Here is a 27035-nt window from a genome sequence, read left to right on the forward strand (position 1 = left end):
AACAGATGATATCAGGATATATAGGCAAAATTTCATGTTTTATGAATTCAGTTTGTCAATCAAAGAGGAATTTTCTTTCGTGAGTTTTTCATCATAAAAGATGGAACCCAATTTTAAGTAGACCCCCTTCAAAAAGTTTCTGAAGGCAACTTCAGAGTACATTATATTTGTATTCGATCATAACAGCCAGCAGTGAAACCACTGACGTAACCCCACAGGCATGTGGTGTATAAAAGTTTTTGAGTTTTTGAAGAATAATGTGTAGTTTTCTATTCTAGCAAAAACTAAAATGATGTAATGTTAATATATACTACTTCATTTCAGAGTAAAGCAGGAGACCATGACTACACTGCTTGCTATTTCATGAAGATGTGCAAGACAACAAAGGAGGCACAATGCTGAAGCCAGCAGCTATAGTCCAAACTTCTTGATTTGGCAGCTTCCTATTTGTAGCATAGGCAGCTTGGTTCTGGAAAATACAGCTACAAAAGCTGCTCCTGAGTTGACAATTTCCTAATTATGCAGAAGTACTAGGTCTCTTAGAAGCCAGTTTTGCAGCATGCTCCAATAGTCATTCTTGAAAACCTGGCCTAGAACTGTTTTTTCAACCTTCCTAACAATTCTGCAAGCTCTCTATATCCTTTATTAAAGGCCGTCCCATCGTCCTGGCTACAATAGCCAGAGTGGATCTTACTGTATGCAACAAATAATCCCCCAAAATATATGGCTGTGAGGAAAGTACAGTAGCTCATAGGAGAGGGCTGTCACTGTAGATACTGTGTTGCACATAATTTTATGCATTTTTTTCCTACTGAATATATGTAGATCTAAAGTCTTCATGGCAGGGCTTATGATTTAAAAAATTTTTTATATATATAAGAGGAAAAGACACTTCTATAGTTATTTACCTGCAGGTGTTGTGCAGACAGATCAGGAGTGGTAAAAAATAACTGGTTGACACCTGCTGCATCTGGAGTTGTAAGGAAAACTTTTCCTGGAGTGGAATCTTGCCTGGCCAGAATGACTTTGCTTGGAGTAGAGCCATCATGATTTGTCAGAATGAACTGCTTGCCTTGGGTATTGTGATCAAGTGCTGTCACAATCTGGATCTTCTGCCCAGTTTGCTGCTCTGTAACAATCTAACAAAATCATGAAAAATAATCAACTAAACTCAATCATTTATTTTTCTTTAATGACACAATTATCTTCTTACAAAAACACACCATTTCATATATATTCAATATAACACACACGTACCTTTTAAAATACCAATTCTATTGCCACAAAATTCTATCCTACAGAAATAAACAAATGTGCAAACAAATGTACAATAGTAAGAACATTTTGACTTCACTATTTTGATTCCCTCCTTTCCCTTCCCTCCCATGTTCCATTTAGACCAACATATATTGGGTGATTTATATTAGCTGTTCTGCATACTGGGATGTAGCAGTGAATAAAACAAAACTTTTGCCTTCATGAAGCTTTTATTTTAGTGGGGAAAGACAGATAATAAATAAGCAAATAATAATATTGTCAGGGGGTACTAAGTGCTATGAAGAAAAACAAGGTAAGGTGAGACAGTAACAGAATGAGGGCAACGAGAGAAGTTCACTCTAAGGAGGTGTCATTTTTGCACAGTCCTGAGTGAAGAAACAGACCAAGGGTTACGACTACCTAGGGGAAGAACATTCCAGGTAGAGGAAACAGAGCATATAAGTAGGTCCCAGGGCAGGAGGGAGGGTGTTTGACACATGTGAGGCACAAGGCACAGCGATAGAGATATACGATGAGTAAGACAGAAGGGAAGACAGGGATTACACTAGAATATGGGATCTGAGTGACAGCTGGGACTTAGAGGGCTTTATAGGCCAAACAAAAGTCTAGATTTCCTACTGTGTGAAATAGAGAGCCACCAGAGGGTTTGGAGCAGAGGAGTGACAGGATTTTACTTTTTAAAAAGGAATCAGACAGGCACAGTGACATGCATCTATAATCCCAGCTACTTGGGAGGCTGAGGCAGGAGGATCACTTGAGGCCAGGAGTTCGAGACCAGACTGGGCAACACTGTGAGACCCTGTCTCAAAAAAAAAAAAAAAGTATAAAAAAAGTATTCTAAATTTAGTGTGAAGAACAGACTGCAAATGTTCAAGAGCAGGCCGGGTGCAGTGGCTCACGCCCATAATCACAGCACCTTGGGAGGCTGAGGGAGGTGGATCCCTTGAGGTCAGGCGTTCAAGCCCAGCCTGGCCAACATGACGACACCCTGTCTCTACTAAAATATAAAAATTAGCTGGGCATGGTGATGGGCGCCTGTAATCCCAGCAACTGGGGAGGCTGAGACAGGAGAATCACTTGAACCTTGGAGGCAGAAGTTGCAGTAAGCTGGGATTACATCACTATGCTCCAGCCTGGGAGACAGAGCAGGACTCTGCCTCAAAAAAAAAAAAAAAGGACTGGACACAGTGGCTCATGCCTGTAATCCCAGCACTTTGGGAGGCCGAGACAGGCAGCTCATGAGGTCAGGAGATTGAGACCATCCTAGCTAACACAGTGAAATCCCGTCTCTACTAAAAATACAATAAATTAGCTGGGCATGGTAGCATGTGCCTGTAACTCCAGCTATTCGGGAAGCTGAGGCAGGAGAATCACTTGAACCGGGCAGGAGGAGGTTGCAATGAGCCGAGAGCGCACCACTGCACCCCAGCCTGGGTGACAGAGCAAGAGTCTGTCTCAAAAAAAAAAGTTCAGAAGTAAAATTAAGGGAGATCAGAAAGGACACTATTGCAGATACCATCAATATGTGGTTATGACATATGGGCAGAAATACTGGCCAGGAACAGGGTAGTAGCCAAGCTGGGGGTGAAAAACAATTAAATTGGGATTTATTTATTTTAAGAAGAGAAAAGTAACAAAATATGCTGATGTACTGAAGTGGAATATGAAGAAAGAAGAGTCAAGGACGATTATAAAATTTTGGCTTGAGCAACTGGGAGGACAGAACTGCCATCTGCCATCTGGGGGGAGGAAAAAGTTCATGAATATACAGAACTATTTCAGCATTCAGAGTTTCTGTTATTCAGCAAATATATTACAGAGTAAACATCATTAAGCCAATTAAATTCCTTGATTCAATTTTAAAATGGCAAAGTCGGTTTGTTTCTAATTTTCCAAAATTCCAATCCTGTTCCTTCTGTACCAAACTTTTTCTATTTTTATTTTCCTGAAATTATTTCAGTATTCTTTTCTATGCAAAATTTAAAACAAAGTTCTGATTCACTAATCAGTTTCTACCTAAAGCAAGTTGTATTGGATAAAAGACTAATAGTCCATACTGATTTCTTAGAGAAGAGCATTTAGCGCATTCATGGTCCAACTGCTCTTGGGTTGAAACATTCTGCTTAAATGAGTAAAAGGACATTACTGCAGCATAATAATTATAATCATTGAATATTTAGGCAATCCAAAGAGCCTTCAATAGAGAAGAGTAGTAAATAATGGAAACAGTTCTTAGGTTTCAGGACCACTTTATAGGCTAAAATATTACTGAGGGTTCTGAAGAGTTTTTTTTTTTTGAGACGGAGTTCCACTCTTGTCGCCCAGGCTGGAGTGCAGTGGTGCCATCTCGGCTCGCTGCAACCTGGGTTCAAGCGATTCTCCTGCCTCAGCCTCCCAAGTAGCTGGGACTACAGGCACCGGCCACCCCACCTGGCTAATTTTTTGTATTTTAGTAGGGATGGGGTTTTCTGCATGTGAGTTAGAAATTCAAAGAGAGATTTTAAAAATAGTTGATTCATTTAAAAATTAACAACCCATTAAATGTTAACATAATTTTTTAAAATTTATTTTAAAATTTATTTTAAATTTATTTTAAAATTTATTTTCATGGGTACATGAGATGTTTTGATACAGGCAGGCAATACGTAAGAATTGCATGGAAAAATAGGGCATCCATCCCCTCAAGCATTTATCCTGTATGTTACAATCAATCAATTATACTCTTTTAGTTATTTTTAAATGTATAATTAAATTATTATTGGCTGGGCGCAGGGGCTCAAGCCTGTAATTCCAGTACTTTGGGAGGCTGAGGCGGGCGGATCACGAGGTCAGGAGCTCGAGACCAGCCTGACCAACATGCTGAAACCCCGTCTCTACTAGAAATACAAAATTTAGCCAGGCTTGGTGGCAAGCGCCTGTAATCCCAGCGACTTGGGAGGCTGAGGCAGGAGAATCGATTGAAGCAGGGAGGCGGAGCTTGCAGTGAGCCGAGACAGCGCCACTGCACTTCAGCTTGGACGACAGAGTGAGACTCCGTCTCAAAAAATAAAAATAAAAAATTATTGACTATAGTCTGTCAGTTGTGCTATCACAGACTAGGTCTAATTCATTCATCCTATTTTTTTTGGTACCCATTATAACCTATTTCTTAATGACTAAAAACTTTATTTTCCAAACAAACAAAAATGTAGTGGAGAGAATGGCTTTGTTTTACATTCCTACATATTGCTTTAATAAAGTCTGGTTTAACAGAAGTTGGAATCTCGTATCTGTTTCTTCATTTAATCTGTTGGACTATGTTGTTTTGGTTATAACGAGGCTGGGCACAGTACCTCACACCTGTAATCCCAGCACTTTGGAAGGCCAAGGCAAGTGGACTGCTCCTGGTCAGGAGTTCCAGACCAGGCTGGACAACTTGGCAAAACCCTGTTGCTATAAAATATACAAAACATTAGCCAGGTACGTAAGCACGGAAAATGGGCACAAAAAATCAGCCGGAAATATATTTCTTCACCATATATATGGTAAAGAAAATTCAGTTTCATATTTATTGGTTGAAAAGGGGAAGGATATTTTAATACCCTTTTCAAACTGTGAAAGTTGTTCTTTGATACTATATCAACTCAACAAGTGGAAGTTTTTCAAAGGTTAGCTGCAAGGTAGAGTCATAAACTATATTAAAATCTGTTGGTCTATCCTGCAATTTAAATGGATCCTTCACTCATGCATAATTTTGTAACATTATACACTGGTCATCTGGAAAGCAATGATTCAGTGAGTTATGTACACCTTATAAATGTTGACAAATTATATCGTACAGTATAATCACGTCACACAGTCTGTAGAAAATTCCACTGTATACCTGGGAGAGAACAATACCGAAATGGCAAATAACATTTCGGTATTATAAAAAAATGGTCTTCACCTGGTTGATTCTCTGAAAGTGTCCCCAGATGATACTTTGAGAACTTCCAAATTATCTGGTATCTATTACCAAGTATTAGGAGGAAACCATTTAAAAAAATGAAGATGTCAGTATTGACACTGAACTCCTTCTGATCCCACCAAAACTGGTCTCAGATTGTACCCTCTAAAAAGCATTCCCTCCAAAAGCATTCCTACTCACTCTACAGCTCTTTAATTTCCTTCCTTCCTTCCCTTCATTCCTTTCAATTGTTTTTCTTCTGTGCTCCCATTGCACCTGATACAATGACCTGTCACAGAACTTATCACATTCTACTATGAATTGTCTGATTATTCAACTATCTCTCAGTAGCTTGAAAAGCTATCTTAAGTTAGGGAATATCTTTTATTTCTGGAACTCCAGAACCTGGTATATGCATTTAGTATGAATTATAAAAGTTTGGTGGGTCAGTGCATCAACTGTAAACTAGACATACCTCTCCCATCTGTTGTTCAATAATTTGATGTGCAATTTCTTCTATGGTTGCCATGATCTAACTGCAAAGATGTCCTGCCAAAAATAAAAAGATGCTTTATAATTAAATTCACAAAAACACTTTTATTAATTTATAAATAAAACTATATGATATTTAAGATTTGCTTCAAAATAATGTAGTTGAAGTGGGAGGGTTGGCTTTTTCTGAAGTCTCTTTTCCGTTCATGGTTGCCTTTTCCATGTCTTTTTTTTTTTCTTTTTTAAAAACAAGGCCTCACTCTATCACCCAGGCTGGAGTGTAGTGGTACCATCACAGCTCACTGCAGTCTCAACCTCCTGGGCTCAAGTGATCCTCCCACCTCAGCCTCCTGAGGAGATGGAACTACTGGTATACACCACCACACCTGGCTAATTTTTTATTTTTTGTACAGATGGGATCTCACTGTGTTGCCCAGGCTGGCCTCAAACTCCTGGGCTCAATCTTCCTGTCTTGGCCTCCCAAGTGTTGGAATTGAATTGGCATGAGCCACCACGCCCAGCCCTCCATGTATCTTTTTTTTTTTTGGAGATGGAGTCTCGCTCTGTCACCCAGGTTGGAGTGCAGTGGCACGATCTTGGCTCACTGCAAGCTCCACTTCCTGGGTTCATGCCATTCTCCTGCCTCAGCCTCCCGAGTAGCTGGAACTACAGGCACCTGCCACCACACTGGCTAATTTTTTTGTATTTTTAGTAGAGATAGGGTTTCGCTGTGTTAGCCAGGATGGTCTTGATCTCCTGACCTCGTGATCCACCCGCCTTGGCCTCCCAAAGTGCTGGGATTACAGGCGTGAACCACTGCACCCAGCCCCAGCCCTCCATGTATCTTTAGATGTTTATACAGTCTTCCCTCTGAGTGCCTGTGTCATAATCTCTTCATAGAAAGACATCTGTTATTTTGGATTACGGCATACTCTAATGAACTAATTTTAACTCAATTATCTCTTTTAAGGTCTTATTTCCAAATATACTCAATTCTGCGGTACTGGTGGTTACGATATCAACACAGGAATTTGGGATTCATGTGATTTTGTGGGAGAACTGAATTCAGCTCATAACACTCAGGCATAAACCTAGCAAGAAACATGCAAGATCTAGGTAGGCAAATAAAACATTCAAATGCTGCCTAAAGACAAGAAAATCTACACTTGGGCCAGCCCCAGTGGCTCACATCTGTACTCCCAGCACTATGGGAGGCCAAGATGGGCTGATCACCTGAGATCAGGAGTTCAAGACCAGCCTGGCCAACATGGTGAAATGCCATCTCTACTAAAAATACAGAATTAGCCAGGCGTGGTGGCACATGCCTGTAATCCCAGGTACTCGGGAGGCTGAAGCAGAACTGCTTGAACCTGGGAGGCGGAGGTTGCAGTGAGCCGAGATCACGCCATTGCACTCCAGCTTGGGCCACAAGAGTGAAATTCTGTCTCATAAAGAAAAAAAAGAAAAAAAAAAAAATTAGCCGGGCATGGTAGTGGGTGCCCGTAATCCCAGTTACTTGAGAAGCTGAGGCAGAAGAATTCCTTGAACTTGGAAGGCGGAGGCTGTAGTGAGCCAAGATCGCGCCACTGCACTCCAGCCTGGGTGACAGAGTGAGACTCCGTCTCAAAAGAGAAAAAAAGAAAAAGAAAAACTACACCTTAAAGGACACATAAGAAAGAAAATGGTTCCAATAACTACCTCCAAGGAAAGAAACTGTAAGTTTGGAAACAGGAATAGGAGGCTTATTTTTCATTGAATAAGTGTTTGGTGCTTTTAAATTTTGCTTAAATACAAGTATTACCACAAAAATTAAAGTAATAAAAAGTAAGAAATCTTTTCCAGAAATCCTAAAATCAACACCAGTGCATTGGTGCATTAGACTCAAAGAAGTCACTTCATAATGAAAACTTAGGAAGATAAACTATTTGTTTATCTGAATGAATTCCAGGGACTCACTAGATTAATAGTCATGTACTGCATGATGTTTTAATCAATGAATGAGACTGCATATACAATAGCGGTACCACAAGATTACACCCGTAACACTATTTTTACTGTACCTCTTCTATGTTTAGATTTTTTACTTCCACAAATACTACTGTGTTAAAACTGCCTGCAGTATTCACTAAATTAACATGCTGTGTGGGTTTGCAAACTAAGAGCAACAGGCTATACTGTATAGCCCAGGTGTATGGTAAGTTATATCACTTAGTTTTGTGTAAGTATGCTCTATGATGTTCATTCATGATAAAATCACTTAGGGATGCATTTCTCAGAACACATCCCCATCACATATAACTATATATTTTCCAAGACTAAATTTAACTCCGAAGATAAGGCAACACACACATTCCTTTTTTTCCCCAAAAGGGAAAGAATGATTTTAAACATTTATTAATCCATCCATCCATCCATCCATGCATCTATGTATGCATCTATGCATCCAACCATCCGTCCATCCATCCTTCCTTCATGGATGCCACTGAAGGAAGATTCTCAATCTTATAAAAAAGAGCAACTTTCCCTTTCCCTAACTACACCTTTCAGTTGAGTTCCAGGATCTATGTCTGACACTGGGATAGGATAATAAAGACGGTCTCTACCCTGAAGAGATGAGAAAGAAGATAAGCAATGGTATAAGTTAAGGCTGCTCTGATAGCAGTGTCTGTTTTCTTCCCATTCTTCCCAGCTTCAAATAGGATCCAGCCTGATAAACCGGCCTTGAGCAGCCAATACAAAAGTAAAATTTCCAAGTTTTTTTTTTTTTTTGAGACAGAACCTTGCTCTGTCACCCAGGCTGGAGTGCAGTGGTGCAATCTCAGCTCACTGCAACCTCTGCCTCCCAGGTTCAAGCAATTCTCCTGCCTCAGCCTCCCAAGTAACTGGGATTACAGGCATGCATTACCATGCCCAGCTACTTTTTGTATTTTTTTGTAAAGAAAGAGTTTCACCACGTTGGCCAGGCTGGTCTCGAACTCTTGACCTCAAGTGATCCGCCCACCTCAGTCTCCCGAAGTGTTGGGATTACAGGTATGAGGCACTGTACCCAGCCAACACACACATTCTTTATATACTGTTAGTAAAAGGTTAGACTGTTTTAACCTTCCTAGAAGTCATTTGCCAATGTATACCAAGAGCCTTAAAAATGTTCATATTCACTGGCTCAAAAATTTATTCAATTTTCTTCCATTCAACAAATACTTGTTGAATGCTTACTATGGGCCTGGCATTCACAGAACGACTTACAGAACTAAATCACATCCTTATTCTTCAACTTCAGACCATCAGTGCTGCTTTAATGGCAAAGGAACAAAGTTTTAATCCCTTCCCTTGGTATTCATTCAATATTTATTATGCTTTCACAAGGTGTCTGGCACTGTGAACACAAGGGAGAGTTCTTTTATAATCCGACTTCCCCCATTCTCATTTCCTGTCACTCTCAAGAGGGGGCCTCTTCAGGTCAAACTATCATGTGCTTTATTCCCCAACATATTCCTACTTTCTCCCTCATTTAAATCCCACCTGACCTTTAAGATTTGGTTCAAGCCAGGGCTCCTGCCTGTAATCCCAGCACTTTAGGAGGCCAAGGCATGTGGATCACCTGAGGTCAAGAGTTCAAGACCAGCCCGGCCAACATGGTGAAACCCCATCTCTACCAAAATACAAGAATTTAGCCGGGTGTGGTGGATGGTGCCTGTGGTAACAGCTACATGGGAGGCTGAGGCAAGAGAATCGCTTGAATCTAGGAGGCGGAGGTTGCAGTCAGCCGAGATCGTACCATTGCACTCCAGCTTGGGAAACAAGAGCAAAACTCCGTCTGGGGGAAAAAAAAAAAAAAATTTGGTTCATAGTTTTTCACCTAGTCTTTCTTCAAGGGTCTAGCATTTATTGTGTAGACTAAGGTTGTTAACTAGGATTCAGAAAAAGATTTCTGTTAACTCCTAATATTGTATGTAAATTTTATCTAAAGGTACATTTTTCTAGAGACAGTTCATAAAAGACTTTAAGAGGCTGCAGATGGTCTTGTGACTGAAAAAAGGCAACGAATTATATTTATCCTATTATTTATTGTATGCTGTTTTGTTTTTATTCCCCAAGAGTAGAGATTATACACTGTGTGGCAGACACCCAGATGGTAGATATTTTGGGGATGTTTGCTCCCTCAAAATCCTTCCTTAGGATGCAGTGCCTGTAATTCCAGCTACTCAACAGGCTGAGGCAGGAGGACAGCTTGAGACCAGAGATCAGTCTGGACAACAAAATGAGGCCCTCCACCATTTCTATAAAACAAAAAAAAAAACCCTTCCTAGAAGACACTAACATGCCCCTTGAAAGACTAAGATTAGCAACATTCCATGCGACCCACTTTTTTTCTTTTTTGAGATGGAGTTTCGCTCTTGTTGCCCAGGCTGGAGTGCAATGGCGCGATCTCTGCTCCTCCGCCTCCCAGGTTCAAGCGATTCTCCTGCCTCGGCCTCTGGAGATGATGGGATCACAGGCGTGCGTCACCACGCCCGGCTCATTTTGTATTTTTACTACAAACGGGGTTTCTCCATGTTGGTCAGGCTGGTCTCGGACTCCTGACCTCAGATGATCCGCCCGCCTAGGCCTCCCAAACTGCTGGGATTACAGGTGTGAGATACCGCGCCCAGCCACGACCCACTTTTAATGATAGAAATACACATCGCTTTTTCAGATTTACTAACTGGACTTAAAGCAGTTTAAAAACAATCATCGACCGGGCGCGGTGGCTCACGCCTGTAATCCCAGCACTTTGGAAGGCCGAGGTGGGTGGCTCACGAGGTCAGAGTATCGAGACCATACTGGCCAACATGGTGAAACCCCATCTCTACCAAAAATACAAAAAAAAAAAAAAATTAGCTGGGTGTGGTGGCTCCTGCCTGTAGCCCCAGCTACTCAGGAGGCTGAGACAGGAGAATCGCTTGAACCCGGGAGGTGGAGGTTGTAGCGAGCGGAGATCGCGCCAGGGCACTCCAGCCTGGGTGACAGAGAGAGACTCCCTCTCCAAAAAAAAAACAAAACAAAAACAAAACAAAACAAAAAAAAAAACATCGAGTATCACCAACCACACAGCAGAAATGGTTCAAAAAACCTCAAAATTGAAGGTCTATTTACAACGTCTAGAGGTATTAAACCCTAAAGGCCTTAATTTTAGGTCTTTTGCTTTTGCTTTCCGGTTACTTTTTTAAAGACTGACCTACTTACTGAAGATTATGGGACAACTTGGCAACATTCATACTGCACAAAAATGGTATCTGCACGAGCTGAAAGAAGAATTTCTTAACAAAAGAGCGATCTATCGGAAGCTTGGACATGTCCCCTACAGTGAGGACCCCGGGGCCGTTCCGTATCTTCTGAAAAGATCCAGGTCCACAGGCAGCGACGACCCCGGCCCGATTTGTCGTGAGAGAAAAGTGAAAGTGGAGGGCGTCATTCTGTCCGTCCCGTGAAAGCATGAGAGTTAGGCAGGGGATGCAGGCCGGGACCTGCGGCCACTAGCCGAGGGTCGGCCTCTCCCGGGACTCACTCGTTCCGGCGTTAGCCGTGCGCCTTCGAGGCCCCGGCGCTGCGCGCGGCTCCCCGGGGCGGGGGAAACTGCGGCACCGCGGAAGCTTTCCCTGCAGGTTAAAGGTCAGAGGCGCTGCGATGAGCGCACTGGGAGAGGCAGTTGTGTGCTCCGAGCCGCTCGGCGTCCGGCCCCGCGTCCCGCCGCCCCGCCTCTCCGGGGACCCAGAGCATTCGGCGCCGCCGCTCCGCGCTCCCAGCACAACTCCAGCAGCCCAAAGCGGCGCGCCCAAACTGAACGGCCCCGCTGGCCGCAGGGTGCAGGCCGGGGGATGCCCTGGGAGCGCGTCCGTTGGCCGTTGGGGTGAAGGGCACCCCCCGTCCCCCGCCCCCGACGCGGTCGCTGGTGTCCCCACCCAGCGCTTCTTACCGGCGCTTTTGCGCCCCGCTGACTCCGGCGTCGGGCGCCGATGCGACAGTCCCGCGGTTGCCACTGCTGGATTGGGGGGCGCTCCGGAAAGAGAGGTTGAAGGGAGCCCACGGGAGGGGGGATCGAGATTCACGGCGGAGGGAGCTTTCTGTGTTTGGGTATTTGGGCGGGTCAGAGTTCGTGACCCCTTTCTTGGCTCGGCGGCGCGCTATCACGCCAGCGCCTGCGCATTAGCGACGGGGAGAAGCGGCGAGAGGAGGTCGTGACGTTCCCAGGGTGAGGTGGAGGGATCAGAGGGCCGAGCAGCGGCTCTGTGAGTCCACTGCCCCCTTTTGGCTTGGAGGCAGAGTGCCCCGCCAGAGCTACGCGTCCCCAGCCAGGTACTTTTTGCAGCCACGTGCAAAGGTTTAAGCACTGTTTGCCAAAGGTGGGAATTAGGGGAAGTTTTGAGTCAACGTTTCAGATTTGAGTAATAACCCTCTGTGTCTTAGGCATATCTGTTTCTAATTTCTGGAAAACTGGGCCCTGGATAGAGTCCAATCATATTTAAACTTTATATATAATGACAAGCTGAGGCCGACTCATGCAAATGGTAAGGCAAAGTTTCATTATAAACTGTTGTGAGTAGAGAGACATAATGGCTAAACAGGGCAAGAATGTAATCACTAGAGACTGGGCACAGTAGCTCACGCTTGTAATCCCAGCAAGTTGGGAGGCCAAGGCGGACGGATCACTTGAGCCCAGTTGTTCGGGACCAGCCTGGCCAACATGGCGAAACCCCGCCTCTACAAAAAAATTAGCCGGTCCTGGCGCGTGCCTGTCGTCCCAATTACTTGGAGGCTGAGATGGGAGGATCACCTGAGTCGAGACGGCAGTGAGCCAAGATCACACCACTGCACTCCAGCCTGGGTGACAGAATGAGTCTCTCTCTATATATATTTATTTTTTTTCCATATCCTCTCTCTATATATAGTGTCTGTGTTTGTGTGTGTGTATGAAATCCTCAATGGCCGTTTTATTGTCTGTTTTGCTCCGTGATGTATTACCAAGCGCATAGGACGATGTCTGCTATCAATAATGATGTATGAAACGAAAACCAGGCAGGTGGCTGCTGGGAGGCCAAGGCAAGATCACTTTGGGCCAGCAGTTGGAGACTAACTTGGGCAAGATAACAAAACCCTGCTTCTACAAAAAAAAGTTTTCTAATTGTGAAGAGACATTGGATGGAACATCGCATTCTAATAGTGGCCACCTGTAGCAGCAAGGTGTGGCAGGAATAAATGCCCTGTGTGCAAAGTACTCTGCGCTTTAGATTTTGAAGCATTCTTGAAATTTCTATTTTTTTTTTAATCTCCTTTGTTTTACCATGAAATTTCTATTTAACCTAGCTTAGATCGGCACTGTAGGAAAGCAGCCACAAACTCAGGGCAGAAATCCAAGGAAGGAAAAACAAACGTTTGCTGGGAATGAGAACATCTCTGTTATTTCTCTTTGGAACTCGGCAGACGGACAGAGATCAAGGCATGAAACAATCCCTAACAAGTAAAAATATGCTTTATCCCTCATTAGAAATCCACCTCTGCTGAGCACAGTGGCTTCTGCCCCCAGAGCTTTGGGAGGCTGAGGTAGGAGACTTGCTTGATGCCAGGAGTTTGAGACCAGCCTGGGCAACATAAACTCCATCTCTTAAAAAAAAAAAAAAAAAAAAAAAAAAAGGGCATGGGGGTACAGGCCTGTATTCCTAGTTACTGAGGAGGCTGAGGTGGGAGGATTGCTTGAGCCCAGGAGTCTGGTCCAGTGTTGGCACCATTGCATTCCAGCCTGGGCGAGAGTGAGATTTTTATTTTTTTTTCAACCTCTACCTTTGAGCATTATTTGTTGTGTATTTGGTTTGGTGTTAAGGGAAACCCCCTATCAATACCATAAGCTGGTCCCAAAGGTGAAAATTATGAAAGTATAGTCACGTCAGGGACATGTTCTGAGAAATGAGTCCTTAGGCAATTTCATCATTTTATGCTCATCATAGAGTGAACTTACACAAACCTAGACGGTCTAGCCTAGACACACCTAGGCTGTATGTAGTCTGTTGCTCTTAAGTCACAAACCTAGGACAAACCTGTACAGCATGTTACTGAATACTGTAGGCAGTTGTAACATAGTGGTAGGTATTTCTGTATCTAAATATATATATAAACATAGAAAAAGTACAGTAAGTCCTTTAAGAAAAAGAAGTGCAGTAAAAATAGAGGACTATAATCTTATGCCACCATTATCATATATGTGGCCTTTGACTGAAATATTGTTACACAGTGCACGATTGCACTATAGGCCCAATGGATACAGGCAATCTGAGACCTCTTCACTATTCTTCGTGGAGAATATGTATGCCTGTAGTGATGCTTGTGGTTATCTCTTATCACCCAATTAATTCACTTAAGTCACTGTAAGTTGACTTGTTAAAACTTGGAAGTAGAAGCCATTTTGGGAACATCATTTGTAGGTGAAGAAGTGTTTCCATTAATTAATGCTTCAGGAAAAGAGGTAAATGAAGTTCATCTTTATTTCTTTTTGAGATAGAGGCTCACTCTGTTGCCCAGGCTGGAGTGCAGTGGCATGATCTCAGCTCACTGCAACCTCCGCCACCTGGGTTCAAGAGGTTCTCGTGCCTCAGCCTCCCGAGTAGCTGGGATTACAGGTGCACACCACAATGTCTGGCTTTTTTAGTAGAGACGGGGTTTCACCATGTTGGCCAGGCTGGTCTCAAACTCCTCACCTCAAGTGATCCGCCCGCCTTGGCGTCCCAAAGTGCTGGGATTACAGGCATGAGCCACTGTGCCCAGCCGAAGTTCATCTTTACATGTGTGACTCTGGCCGAAGTTCATCTTTAAATGTATGATGCTGGCCATGCTCAGTAGCTCATGCCTGTAATCCCAGCACTTGGGGAGACTGAGGGAGACAAAAAATTAGCCAGGCATGGTGGTGCACATCTGTAATCCCAGCTCCTCAGGAGGCGGAGGCAGGAGAATTGCTTGAACCCAGGAAGTGAAGGTTGCAGTGAGCTGAGATCACGTCATTACACTCCAGCCTGGGCGACACAGCAAGACTCTGTCTTGAGGGGGAAAAAAGTCATACCAACAAAATATATTAAATTTATTTTGTATAAATATAATACATATTAACATTATTTACAATGCCACTTTTTTATTTATAAAGTATCTTTATATGGACAAAAAGATACAAACTGTTATCATTTTAAGTACAAAGTATTTCTAGAAATACATTATAAGTCATTTAGAAAAAAACTATTTCAAGATTGGTTCTTACATGCTATGACCAATTCATATGAAAGAGCAAGTTGTTCTCCCTTCATTCCTTCCCCCACCCCAAAGGAAAAGGAATTTGATATTTAGGCTTAAAAAAAAAATTCCTACTATATCTTTAAAAAAAAAAAAAACCCTACTCAAAACAATTATCTCTTATAAGGGAAAATGTCATAGATAAGATTTTCCTTTAGAAAATGACATTAAAAGTGGCATAAGCCCCAGAATGATATGTGTATTAGAGGCACTTCAAAAAAAAAATCAGAAGGGATCCATAGGAAGGAATTTAATTCAGCAAATACTGAGTGTCCACTGCATGCAAGGCACCCTGCCAGATGCTGTGGGGGAAATCTCAAATGCATTAGTTGTCCTTAGGGATAGAAGGTGCTAAGCACCATACAAAAGATTATAAACTAAAGGCTGTGTGGGGGTTGCAGGAAGGAGACAGGATCTAATCTGGAGGAATAGGGGAGAGAAAGACTAAGGGTCAGCTATCACAGAGAAGTCTTGGATAAGCAGTCAGAGATGCGGATGGGTGAATGAAGAAAACAAAAGGAAACTGTGAACAGAGAAAGTTTGGGTCAGAGTACAAAGCTGGAGTGTATGGCAACTGAGGAAGTATTCCATGCCAAGTCACTGGGAAAGCCACCGAAGCATGTAAAAGTGGGGATGAAACTAGATTAGAGCTACGTTGTTGGAAGATTGCTCTGGCAGTGTTTAAAATGGGATCACACAATGGCATTGGAATTAGAAGTTATTGCAATAATGGGAGCAAGTAACAAGGACTTGAACTAGGGCCTATGTAATAACGGCAGGGCAATGAGGATGGAAAGGATACAAGAGTAATTGCAGAGTCTTGTTGAGAGTTGGAGGCAGATTCTGGAGTCTCAAATGGTATCTTTCTCTTACAGAAGAAAATAAACAGATTTGAATGGGAAGAAAGTTGAGTTTTATTCATGTAAAGTCTGAGATGCTTGAGGACTCATACAGATAGCCAATAAGTAGTTACAAATGGAGCTCTGCAGGATAGTGGAGAGAGATCGTCTAAAGTCCAGGTTACAATGTGGATATTTTCAGGCTGTGTTGGAGTTGTAGATGACAAGAATCCTGTCCTTTATTCAACTGAACAAATATTTTCTCTTTAAAGACCCAGAAAGCCAGGCCTGGTGGTGCATGCCTCTGTAGTCCCAGCTATTCCAGAGGCTGAGGTGGGAGGATTGCTTGAGCCCAGGCATTTGAGTTCAGCATGGGTAACATAGCGAGACCCGGTCTCTTAAAAATGAAAAAGACCTAGGGCAGTATTATGAAAGACAGTGATATTAAGTACACTGCCTTCAAGGAGTGTGCAGTACAATAAGAAAAACAGAATATATATCTCTGGAAATCCCACTGACTACATTTGACTAAAATGGACCTCAAACTTTTCAAAACCTGAGCACAATGGAAGCACACTCCAAAACATACCAACATCTGCTGTGATATATAACATTTACATTTTAACTAAATTACCAAATAGAAGACTTTCCCCATGTCTAGATATATTCTATGAACCAAATATAAAATACACAGTCGGCTGACAATTATACTTTAAAACTGTCGCCTTCTCTTTGTTGTGTCATTATAGCTTTCATGTGAATCAAGCGTTGGTCTGATCTCATTTTAAGAAATGCAACTGAACACTCAAAAGAATCAAGCATCTTGGGCAACCAAAATACAATAGGGGGATGCTGCCTACATTACAGAAAAAGGGAAAAGCTATTGGAAAGAGGTTCGGAAATGTGGATGATGCCAGAGATAGTTACTCTCATTTTCTTAGGACTCTGATGGGTCCTAAACATTTATAGCTGCCACAGATAAAGGTGGAGTACTAGTTGGGGACACTCACTAACAATGCCAGCTTTCCCCTGGTTCATCTACATTATGCTTAGCATCATTTTAGCTTAGCTTTATAAAGGCCCTACTCTCTCCTCCTTATGAATTAAAAGGAGATACCTGAAAAAGGGTTTGATGGAAGCACAGGCACACTTATCTGTATAATAAATACAGTATCCTTGGAATCTACATACTACTTATACTTTTCTCCTCATTTATAGACTGCACCCAACATCATTTTTCCTCTAAAATATTAGCTATCAAAATATATTTTTATAGTTTTTTTTTAACAATAAATTGCATATAATTAGGTTCTTAGTTGACACTGAATGAGCCAAGCTATATAAATAACAATTGATCGGCTTTAGTAAGTTATGAAGGACTCATAAAGGGGCAGGGGAATGTGATACTATTCCACATTTAAAACATCGTTTTGGGAGAAGGAAAATTGGATAGCTTCCACAGAGACTAAACATTTTTCTAAACCCTCCATGGGGCTAAGCCAATAGCAAATACAATCACATGCATTTTACATGTAATTAAAGAGACTGTAAGTTTGTGCCAGGTTTCTTCCCTCTCTCACTCTCTTTAGATTTAGAACTGGTTCATGATTCAGCCAGGTCTTGGAAGGTAGAATAGCCTGGCTGATATTTTTTAGATTCTAAGGCTTACGCCAAACCTTGTAGTCAGAAGGCTGAGAGCTCAAGAGGAGGGAAAGAAAACCCACATAACTTGTCTTGCGAAATGCCAGACTGAATGCAGCAGAAAGAAACACTTTATAAGGTATAACTTTGGCCTCCAAAAAGAATACACTAAAAACTGCAATGATTTTAACATGGAAGCCTTACTTATGTGATCTTGATTATATAAAATTGAGCTACAAAGAAATTTTAGTGTAGTGTACCTGCTATGACAGAAAGGGGATGGCACGTTAGGATTGTGTATGAGGTTGCAACACATTTAAAATGACTCCATGGCAAGAAATAGCCACAAAAAACTATAGCAGCCAACTCTAGATCTAGTAGGGACTCTGGTGCTGCACCAAATAGCATTCAAAAGGCCCCAGAAAGGCACTCAGTAATCCTCATGGTTGCTGTTAAGGATCACACTGAATTAGGAAATCCTTTATTTAGAAGTAGAAAGGAAAATTCTTACACCCTTTAAATAAATATTCTATGGATAACCTTGCTGTTTAATTTTTTTTTTTTTTTTTTTTTGAGATGGAGTCTTGCTCTGTCGTCCAGGCTGGAGTGCAGTGGCACCATCTTGGCTCACTGAAACCTCCGCATCCTGGGTTCAAGCGACTCTCCTGCTTCAGCCTGCTGAATAGCTGGGACTACAGCCATGCACCACCACGACCGGCTAATTTTTGTATTTTTAATAGAGATGGGGTTTCACCATATTGGCCAGGCTGATCTCGATCTCCTGACCTCAGGTGATCCAGCAGCCTCAGCCTCCCAAAATGCTGAGGTTACAGGTGTGAGCCACCGCTCATGACCGTTAAGATAATTTATAGTTTAAACTTCGTTAATAAATTGTATATTGTCAACATCAGGGATGGCTTTTATCACCGTGTTATTTCATTTTGTTCTGCTAATCAACAATTTTATGTACAAGGTAGTGCATATGTTAAACAGTAAGTGCACCAGAATTATGAATCTAAATCTTTCCTAAGGAGGTGTGCTGATAGCTGCTTAAAGGGAGAAAGGATTTTTTTTTTTTTTTTAATTAGGAGGGAGGATATCAAAGTGGCAGAAAAGGACTTTTTTGAAAATGAATACTATACAATTTCAGTTATTACTGGCTTATAATTGTGCTTTTTCTGATATAGTAATTCCAGTTCCATTTGTAATGCAAAATATTTTTGGAAATGTAACATTACTTTTAGAGACAAATATCATCATTGACTTGGGCTCAAAACTCTTATAATAGCAGGGAATATTGTGTAACAATGCTTGCTATATTTTGCTGTTTTAAAAAATGATACATTTATGTTTGTTTTGAAGTGGTAGATTTTTTAAAAGATTAGACTTAAAAGCCCCAAGAGTTGGTTATTTGTGGTATTCTGCAAACAAAAACATCTTCACTCCTCATAGTTTTAAACAATTCCGATTCTATCCCTTTGCTATAATTCTTTGATGATGTAATATTAACTCTTGCCAAAGAGGCACCTAACAATAGAAATACTTTCGATAATTTACTGAAATTTCAGTTCAGTTACTGAGGTAGAAGCTGGCCGTGTTTTTCCACTAAAAGATACAAAAATTCACCCAAGTGTATTGATTCAAAGACATGCATTTTTTCATCAGCAGTTTTATAATAATCACAATTCCCAAACCAAGCACTTTGTGGAAATTTGCTCCTTGCTATGTGTTTTTTCCTTACAAAGACTTTTCACCAGTAAGAATGTTACAAAGTAAGGTAAGAAAACAGTGTGGACTATGTCACAAATAGTTAATATAGTATACAGTATTAAGATAGTTTTTCTGGTTTCTAAAGAAATGGTACTTTAGAATTCAGTGTGTCTCAGAAATAATTCTCACCATTAAGTAAACATCAAAATTTTAATAAATAACATAAATGAAAAAACAAACACCTTTTAAAAATTGCTTATACCTAACAAAACAATTTCTTTGATGAAGGGTCTGGTTGGCTTTATCTTGGCAGTGTTCATTTTTATACAATTTTCGAATTGCATTTACTCCATTCTGATGAAATTCCACCTCTTTGGAATCACCGAAGAGATGAAACCAATACTGCTACAATATTGTGCCTTCCTGAAATGCTTCTATCCACCTATTGAGAAGAGAAATCTGTTAGATTTGTAAAACCTAATCATCTGACATGTGAACACCATATAGATGACAGCTGGGCCTGTGGACCTCATTACCGTAACAACGTAGGTAAGATCTTTTTTTTTTTTTTTTTGAGACAGTTTGGCTCTCGTTGCTCAGGCTGGAGTGCAATAGCACTATCTATATCTAGGCTCACTGCAACCTCCGCTTCCTGGGTTCAAGCGATTCTTCTGCCTCAGCCTCCCGAGTAGCTGGAATTAGAGGCATGTGCCACCACGCCCAGCTAATTTTGTATTTTTAGTAGAGATGGGGTTTTTCCATGTTGGTCAGGCTGGTCTTGAACTCCTGACCTCAGGTGACTCGCCCACCTCGGCCTCCCAGAGTGCTGGGATTACAGGTATAAGCCACCGTGCCTCGCCAGTAACATCTTTTCTTGTAGCAAAGTGGCCTTCTGCATACGTAGAACTACCATTTATTTGGTAATTTGGTCCAAAATTTAGCCTGGAAAGTGTGCTTCTCATTTCTGATAGGCATGAGGAAGGGACCATTTCATGTGTAAAAGTTCTATGAAGTCTTGATGCTACCAATTAATTTATTTTGGAAGTTGATATGTCAGTGAAGGCTTTATTACAGCTTTTTTATCTGGAATTCGGACTCAGTGCTTTTAGGAACACTAGCTCCCTGTCTCCTCCTACCTTAACTCTAGCAACCAGAGTTTCCTCGTATATCCCCCAGTCCAGATCTGTTTCAATATTTACAATTAAAAGGAATCTGGCATCTAGTGTTGATCAAAAGTTTGCATGCTAAATAAGAGCTTCTAGGCCAGGCACCGTGGCTCATGCCTGTAATACCAGTACTTTAGGAGGCTGAGGTGGGCAGATCACCTGAGGTCAGGAGTTCGAGACCAGCCTGGCCAACATGGTGAAACCCTGTCTCTACTAAAATACAAAAATTAGCTGGGCGTGGTGGTGCACACTTATTATCCCAGCTACTTGGGAGGCTGAGGCAGGAGAATTGCTTGAACCCGGGAGGCAAAAGTTGCAGTGAGCTGAGATTGCACCACTGAACTTCAGCCTGGGGAACAGAGCAAGACTCTGTCTCAAAAATAAAATAAAAATAAAGATAAAAAAATTAAAAAAAAAAAAAAAAAAAAGCTTCTCAAAGTTTCACAGATGTCTTTCCAAAATTCTTTAGTCTCAAAGTCTAACCTGACAATATACATAGCTGCAATTATTCAGAAGATACTTGGGAGTAGTCTTTTTCCTCACTACTAATGTAATTGCTTCTGAACTTTTTCTTCTTTCTTATGGAAATCTCATTTCGTACGTTATTATTTTATGTAGGCTGGGCATGGTGGCTAACACCTGTAATCCCAGCACTTTGAGAGGCTGAGATGGGTGGACTGCTTGAGCCCAAGAGTTTGAGACCAGGTTGGGCAACGCTGCGAGACTCTGTCTCTATTTAAAAAAAAAAAAAGTACAGAAGAGTCTAGAGAACTATGAACACTTGAAATCACTCAGTTTAATTAGTAAAAGCAACCTATAACAGATTCAGTTCAAATTTTAAGGAATTTTCAAAAATTTAATATTGAACATAAACAGCATATGTTATACTGCCATAGCAAGACTTTAAAAAACTCCCCAAATTTTCCACTAAAATTAATACATTTTAATAGTCTGTCATGTGTTTCAGAAAGCAATCCATATGATATTAATAAAGAGAAACTTATAATTTAGCCTGGGTCGATCTAAATTACAAGTAATCTGATTTCCTTTACCCAACTACACGTAATTTTGTCTTGGTGGCATTTCTATCTTGTCAACTCAATGACATAAGCAAAAAAAGACATATATTGAAAAGCGGTAATTTTTTTCAGTTTGATGAATACAGATGAAAATTATAAGAAAGCTAGTATCTGACAGAATCTTATGGCAATTACTATTTTGTCTAAATAATTTTTATAGAAAAGATAGTTAAGTGACATAATTTTAAAATATTCTCCAGTAGCCAAAAGAAAATGTTTGGAAGAATAGCTATGTACTGTTGGATATCCTAAAATAGACTGAAAAGAGTCTTATAGAGTGTGTGTAACATTGTGCCTGGCTGGTACTCAGGATGTGTACAATCCTGGTACATTAATCTTAACTGCCTTAAGAAACTAAAAGCCTTGCTTACTCAAAGCATTCTTTTTTATTTTCATGCACTTTTAAGCTTGTGGAAAACACCTCTTCCTGAAAACAAAAATGTATTATTTTGTGAAGCCAAAGTAAAGAGTCAAATGAAAGAGAGATAAACTGAACTATTTTGTTCGAAAGAGACCTAATTTCACAGAGATAGATATGCATCTCTATGTTAAGCAAACTAATAACATCTAAGTAAAGATTCTTGCTGGAATTCTGAAGAGACTGTTTCAGCCTTTGCCATCTAAACTGATAGCCATTTCCTTTTACTCAGTCACTAGGAACAGCATGGGAGTCTCTTAATGTGTTTGACCTTTTCCCCAAAGAAGTTAGGGAGCAGCTGTTTAAACTCCTGCTGTTCATGGCACAATTGAATCGCTGGATTGCCAAAGTCCTGGAATGTTTCAAGGGAAGATTCTTACCCTCATAGAAGGAGAGGTCAAATGCCTTGGCTTTCCTTCCTTTCAGCAGAGCAGCATCACGCTGCTTCCTCTGAAGTCATGTGTAGACAAAATACTTTATATAGGACTACCTATTTTCTTTTCCCCTCTGCCTCCTGAAAATATTCCAGATACCCTTGCCTTGTCTTTAAAACAATTCTGAAGAGTTTGAATAATATGTTAAATCTTTCTAATTAGAATTTCTGATTTAAATTTTGAGTTGTCTCCATGCCTTAAAGTAGGTCATTTTACAAGCAACCATTAAAAAACTGAAATCTCATAAATAAAAGAAAAATATGGCCAGATTACTTACTTCTGGGCTGAATGAGCATCCTCGGCTTTGAATAAATAAAATAACATGTTTTTGTGCCGTAACTGAAATACTTTAGACTCTGAATTCTCATCTTTAACTTGAATAACAGTGAATCCTAATAAAGGCTGACTCTCCAAAGCGGCCACGTCCTAATTTAAAAACACACAAATGGAGAAACGTTTTTAGATTGAGACAAAATTCAGATTTGAAAACTCTTGATCTACATAGCTCTAATTTAATTTCAGTTATTCACATATAAGGTAATAATTCTAACAACTTATTCATTTTTCATTTACTCAACAATATGCATTGAGCCACTCCCTCCCTAAGTACCCTACATGCCAGGCACTGTGGCACAGAATTTTTGGCATGTTCACATCTACTGAATTTCACAATATCCTCACTAAACCAAGGAAGGCACGTGATTATATTACTTTCATTTTATGGATGCAGAAAGTAAGCTATTTACCTGGATCCCACTAAGGAAAAGTGTGGACCCTAGAGCAGTGTTTTCATAGGATGGTGGAACACAGGGTGATCAGATAGGAGAAAAGGACAGAATTAGAGTAAACTGCTAGAAATTGTTTATCATCCAGAAAAGTCTATCTATGCTGCTGTCAGATCAATGCAATCTGAGGATGACAGTAAAGGGAATATCACCCAAGAGAGCTTGGCAGAAAGAAACACAGCTCTGCCTTTTTTTTTTTTTTTTTTTTTTTTTGAGACAGAGTCTCTGTTGCCCAGGCTGGAGTGCAATGGCGCGATCTTGGCTCACTGCAATCTCTGCCTCCTGGGTTCAAGCAGTTCTCCTACATCACCCTCCCAAGTAGCTGGGATTACAGGCACTCCACAAATATTTTGTATTTTTAGTAGAGACAGGGTTTTGCCATGTTGGCCAGGCTAGTCTCGAACTCCTGACCTCAGGTGATCCATCCCTCTTGGCTTCCCAAAGTGCTGGGATTACAGGTGTGAGCCAATGCACCTGGCTGCAGCTCTGCCTTTAGTAAAGTAATTAGTAGTTACACGACACACAAAAAATTGTATTTTAATAATATAGAAAATTCCTAACACATTTGAGAAAGAGCTCTCCAGGTACAAAGCAAGAACACTGTTCACATTAAAAATTAACAGCAACAACACTTCCCCCATCCAAAAGCAAAGCAAAAAATTATATGTAAAACAAACGAATTTTAAAATACTGTAATTACTTCCAGTTGGCATTAGAAAACCCCAAATTACTCATCTTTAGATTTCAGATCTTACCTCACTTGCAGCATATGTATATAGTACTTTATTTTTTATGACAAACCAAAAGTGTTTCCAGGGTTTTTTATTGCCCTTTGATCTGTACAAGTAGCCACTCATAGAAGAATCCTCTGTGTTTGCTGATACCTAGATAAGAAATCCCATGCAAAGTTTAATGGTTTTCAGACAAATTATAACAGCAAATTATTTGTAACCAATAGGTGCTGAAAACAGTAACTGTAATGACAGAATGTTTCAGAATGAAATATATTTTCAAAGTGCTACTATACAAATTGAACTCTGCCATTAACATGAGCATAAAAAAGAAAAAAAATAACATGTTAGAGGCAGTTATAGAATTTTACTTGGTTTAACTGCCTGCACGCGTTTGCGTATGTTTCTTTGTGGGTTCATCTGTGTTTTCTGGGTTGGCAGGTGAAGAAAAATAGTTCCAGAAGACTAAAATGCTTTTCTAAAAGCTGGATTTGGGGACTGTATGTTTTTTATTGCTGTTATTTTGAGGCATCAGGGAAAATTATTTGAATTTTTAATTGTGTTCCTAAAAAACGTTTTGGACTTCTAAAAAACCATACAAACAGAATAATAAACAGAAAATTCTATTAAGGAAGCTCATTTTAAGAATCAATCTTTGCTTCCCAAATTATAGTCAGAAAGAAAACAGGCTAATTTTTACTTCATAAAAAGTTGAAAATGTTTTCATCTCTACGCAAAAAGACAGCAAGCATTTATTTATTTATTTATTTATTTATTTATTGACAGAGTCTTACTCTGTCACCCAGGCTGGAGTACAGTGGCACAATCTTGGCTCACTGCAACCTCCACCTCCTGGGTCCAAGTGCTTCTCATGCCCCAGCCTCCGGAGTAGCTGGGATTACAGGCGTGTACCACCATGTCCAGCTAATTTTTGTGTTTTTAGTAGAGAGAGGGTTTCACCACGTTGGCCAGGTTGGTGTTGATTTGCCTGCCTTGGCCTCCTAAAGTGCTGGGATTACAGATGTGAGCCATTGTGCCTGGCCTATTGATTCTAATAATGGTCATTCAAAGTTGTGTTTTTAAAAATGTAGGAGTAGAGATATAAAAAAAAAAGGGCGAGGGAACTCTGGGCGATTGGCTGGGAACTATATCCACCCAGTATCACCGATTTCTTCCTATCCAGGAAATGAGCAGATCCATCAATAAGAAATTTCTCAGCCTGGCCGAAAGGGGGAGAGAATGGTTGGCCCCACGATGCCACGACAACTGGAGGCAAAGAGGGTTGCTCAACGCCCCGCCTCACTGGAAAACAAAATCAGATATGGGACCTATATAGCATGGCGGAGGCGGAGCGATAATTGTCGCGCTCTCACCCACTGCAGCTGCGCACAGTCGCATTTCCGTCCCCGCCCCTCAGATCCTGCAGCACCATCTGTCATGGCGGCTGGGCTGTTTGGTTTGAGCGCTCGCCGTCTTTTGGCGGCAGCAGCAAAGCGAGGGCTCCCGGCCACCCGCGTCCGCTGGGAATCTAGCTTCTCTAGGACTGTGGTCGCCCCGTCCGCTGTGGCGAGAGAGCGGGCCCCGGAACCGACCACACAGTGGCAAGAGGACCCAGAACCCGAAGACCAAAACTTGTATGAGAAGAACCCAGACTCCCATGGTTATGACAAGGACCCCGTTTTAGACGTCTGGAACATGCGAGTTGTCTTCTTCTTTGGTGTCTCCGTCGTCCTGGTCCTTGGCAGCACCTGTGTGGCCTATCTGCCCGACTACAGGATGAAAGACTGGTCCCGCCGCGAAGCTGAGAGACTTGTGAAATACCGAGAGGCCAATGGCCTTCCCCTCATAGAATCCAACTACTTCCACCCCAGCAAGATCCAGCTGCCAGAGGATGAGTGACCAGTTGCTGAGTGGGGCTCAAGAAGTACCACCTTCCCCACCTCCTGCCTGCCATTCTGACCTCTTCTCAGAGCAGCTAATTAAAGGGGCTGAAAGTACGGGGAAAAAAAAAAAAAAAAAAAAAAAAAAAAAAAATTGGGATCTACCTTAGTAATGGTATGGCAGACACACGCTTAAGGTGGCTTTCCATGACCCTTGCCATAGAGAGTCACATTGTTGTACATTCTTCTCCTTTTGAGTGTGGACAGGACCTATGACGCTTCTAACTAAGAATTTGGTGAGGGTGATAGGATGTCACTCCCATGATCATGCTACATTATATATGGCCCTGTCTTGTTAGGAAACACTCTAGAAATTTTCTTCCTTGCGGGCTTTTAACAACTAAGTAGCAATGTTGAGAGGCCCACATGGCAAGGAGCTGATGACCTCCAGCCAAAAGCTAGTAAGAAGCCAGGGCCCCCAGTCTTGCAAGTGCAAGGAAATGAGTTCTGTCAACAACCTGAATGAGTTTAGAAACAGACCCTTCCCCAGATGAGCCTCCAGATGAGAATTCAGTACTTGCCAAAACTTTGATTATAGCCCTGCAGAGGCCCAGCTAAGCCATGCCTGGACTCCTGAGATAATAAATGTATGTTGTTTTAAGCTGCTAGGTTTGTAGTAATTTATTATGCAGAAATGGAAAACTAATACAGGCGGGCCCTGTGAATTTTAAAAGTATATCTTTAATCACATATTAATTGATGAATTATATTAATTTCTTATAAATTTCATGAAAATAATTATATATTGTTTAGTGGAAAATTCAAGATCTAACATTAAGTTAGAAATATTTGTTAAGCAACAGCAAATTTCTATAAATACATCTTTATAAAGACTACCAAGTAATTTAAAAAACTAGAATTGTTTCCTATCTCAGTGAAAAAAAAGGAAAAACCAACTAAAATGTTTAACATTCAAATGAGATTTTGCTTAAAATATAGTTACATTGGAATCCTACCATGTTCTTATCTAAGTTGTTATTAATGTTGCTCAAAATATATTACATTTCTCCTTTATACCAATTTAGGATCAGTTTATTAGCCACACAAGAAGATCAACCATAATACTGAACAGCCATGACTAGACCTATATTTTTAAAAATAAAACTGGTGTTCACCAACTTAATCACCTGATACATAAAACATTTCTTCCAATGATTTGATTATTTACAAAGTAAATCAGGGTTGGGGGTCAGGGACTATAAAACTACATATTGGGTACACTGTATAAGGCTCAGGTGATGGGTGCACTAAAATCTTAGACTTCACCATTATACAACTCATCCGT

General features: G+C 41.0%; 4 protein-coding genes across 9 annotated transcripts in view; 2 read left to right on the forward strand and 2 right to left on the reverse strand.

The window, feature by feature from the left end:
• The window catches only part of NR2C1 (nuclear receptor subfamily 2 group C member 1), a 51523-nt gene extending 39601 nt beyond the window's left edge, over positions 1 to 11922 (reverse strand). Inside the window, exons 1-3 of one of the 5 annotated variants that reach the window (XM_050747172.1) lie at positions 11652 to 11922; positions 5679 to 5752; positions 909 to 1139 (exon numbers count right to left, since the gene is read on the reverse strand). In XM_050747172.1, the coding sequence (XP_050603129.1) occupies positions 909 to 1139; positions 5679 to 5732 (285 nt within the window). In that variant the 5' untranslated portion in view covers positions 5733 to 5752; positions 11652 to 11922. Of the gene's footprint in view, positions 1 to 908; positions 1140 to 5678; positions 5753 to 10913; positions 11211 to 11243; positions 11332 to 11651 lie in introns of those variants that run through there. The other 4 variants (XM_050747168.1, XM_050747171.1, XM_050747170.1 and 1 more) reach the window with 4 other exon arrangements.
• The window catches only part of METAP2 (methionyl aminopeptidase 2), an 817888-nt gene that overhangs the window by 373538 nt on the left and 417315 nt on the right, over positions 1 to 27035 (forward strand). The window lies entirely within an intron of this gene.
• The window catches only part of FGD6 (FYVE, RhoGEF and PH domain containing 6), a 137919-nt gene continuing 125675 nt past the window's right edge, over positions 14792 to 27035 (reverse strand). The window contains exons 19-21 of one of the 2 annotated variants that reach the window (XM_050747135.1): positions 23835 to 23963; positions 22572 to 22720; positions 14792 to 19639 (exon numbers count right to left, since the gene is read on the reverse strand). In XM_050747135.1, coding sequence (XP_050603092.1) covers positions 19603 to 19639; positions 22572 to 22720; positions 23835 to 23963 — 315 coding nt within the window. In that variant the 3' untranslated portion in view covers positions 14792 to 19602. The remainder of the gene's footprint in view (positions 19640 to 22571; positions 22721 to 23834; positions 23964 to 27035) is intronic. The other variant, XM_050747136.1, reaches the window with a different exon arrangement.
• On the forward strand, positions 24880 to 25806 carry LOC126930302 (NADH dehydrogenase [ubiquinone] 1 beta subcomplex subunit 11, mitochondrial-like). The gene has a single exon (XM_050747199.1). It carries the CDS (start codon positions 25050 to 25052, stop codon positions 25707 to 25709), a length of 660 nt encoding a protein of 219 aa, XP_050603156.1. The 5' UTR covers positions 24880 to 25049; the 3' UTR covers positions 25710 to 25806.

Source organism: Macaca thibetana, chromosome 11 (genome assembly GCF_024542745.1).
Source record: "Macaca thibetana thibetana isolate TM-01 chromosome 11, ASM2454274v1, whole genome shotgun sequence".
NCBI lineage: Eukaryota > Metazoa > Chordata > Mammalia > Primates > Cercopithecidae > Macaca > Macaca thibetana.

What these genes read in the sequence shown, in the direction of transcription:
- LOC126930302 (XM_050747199.1), top strand. Translation starts at nt 25,050, where the DNA reads ATGGTTGGCCCCACGATGCCACGACAACTGGAGGCAAAGAGGGTTGCT.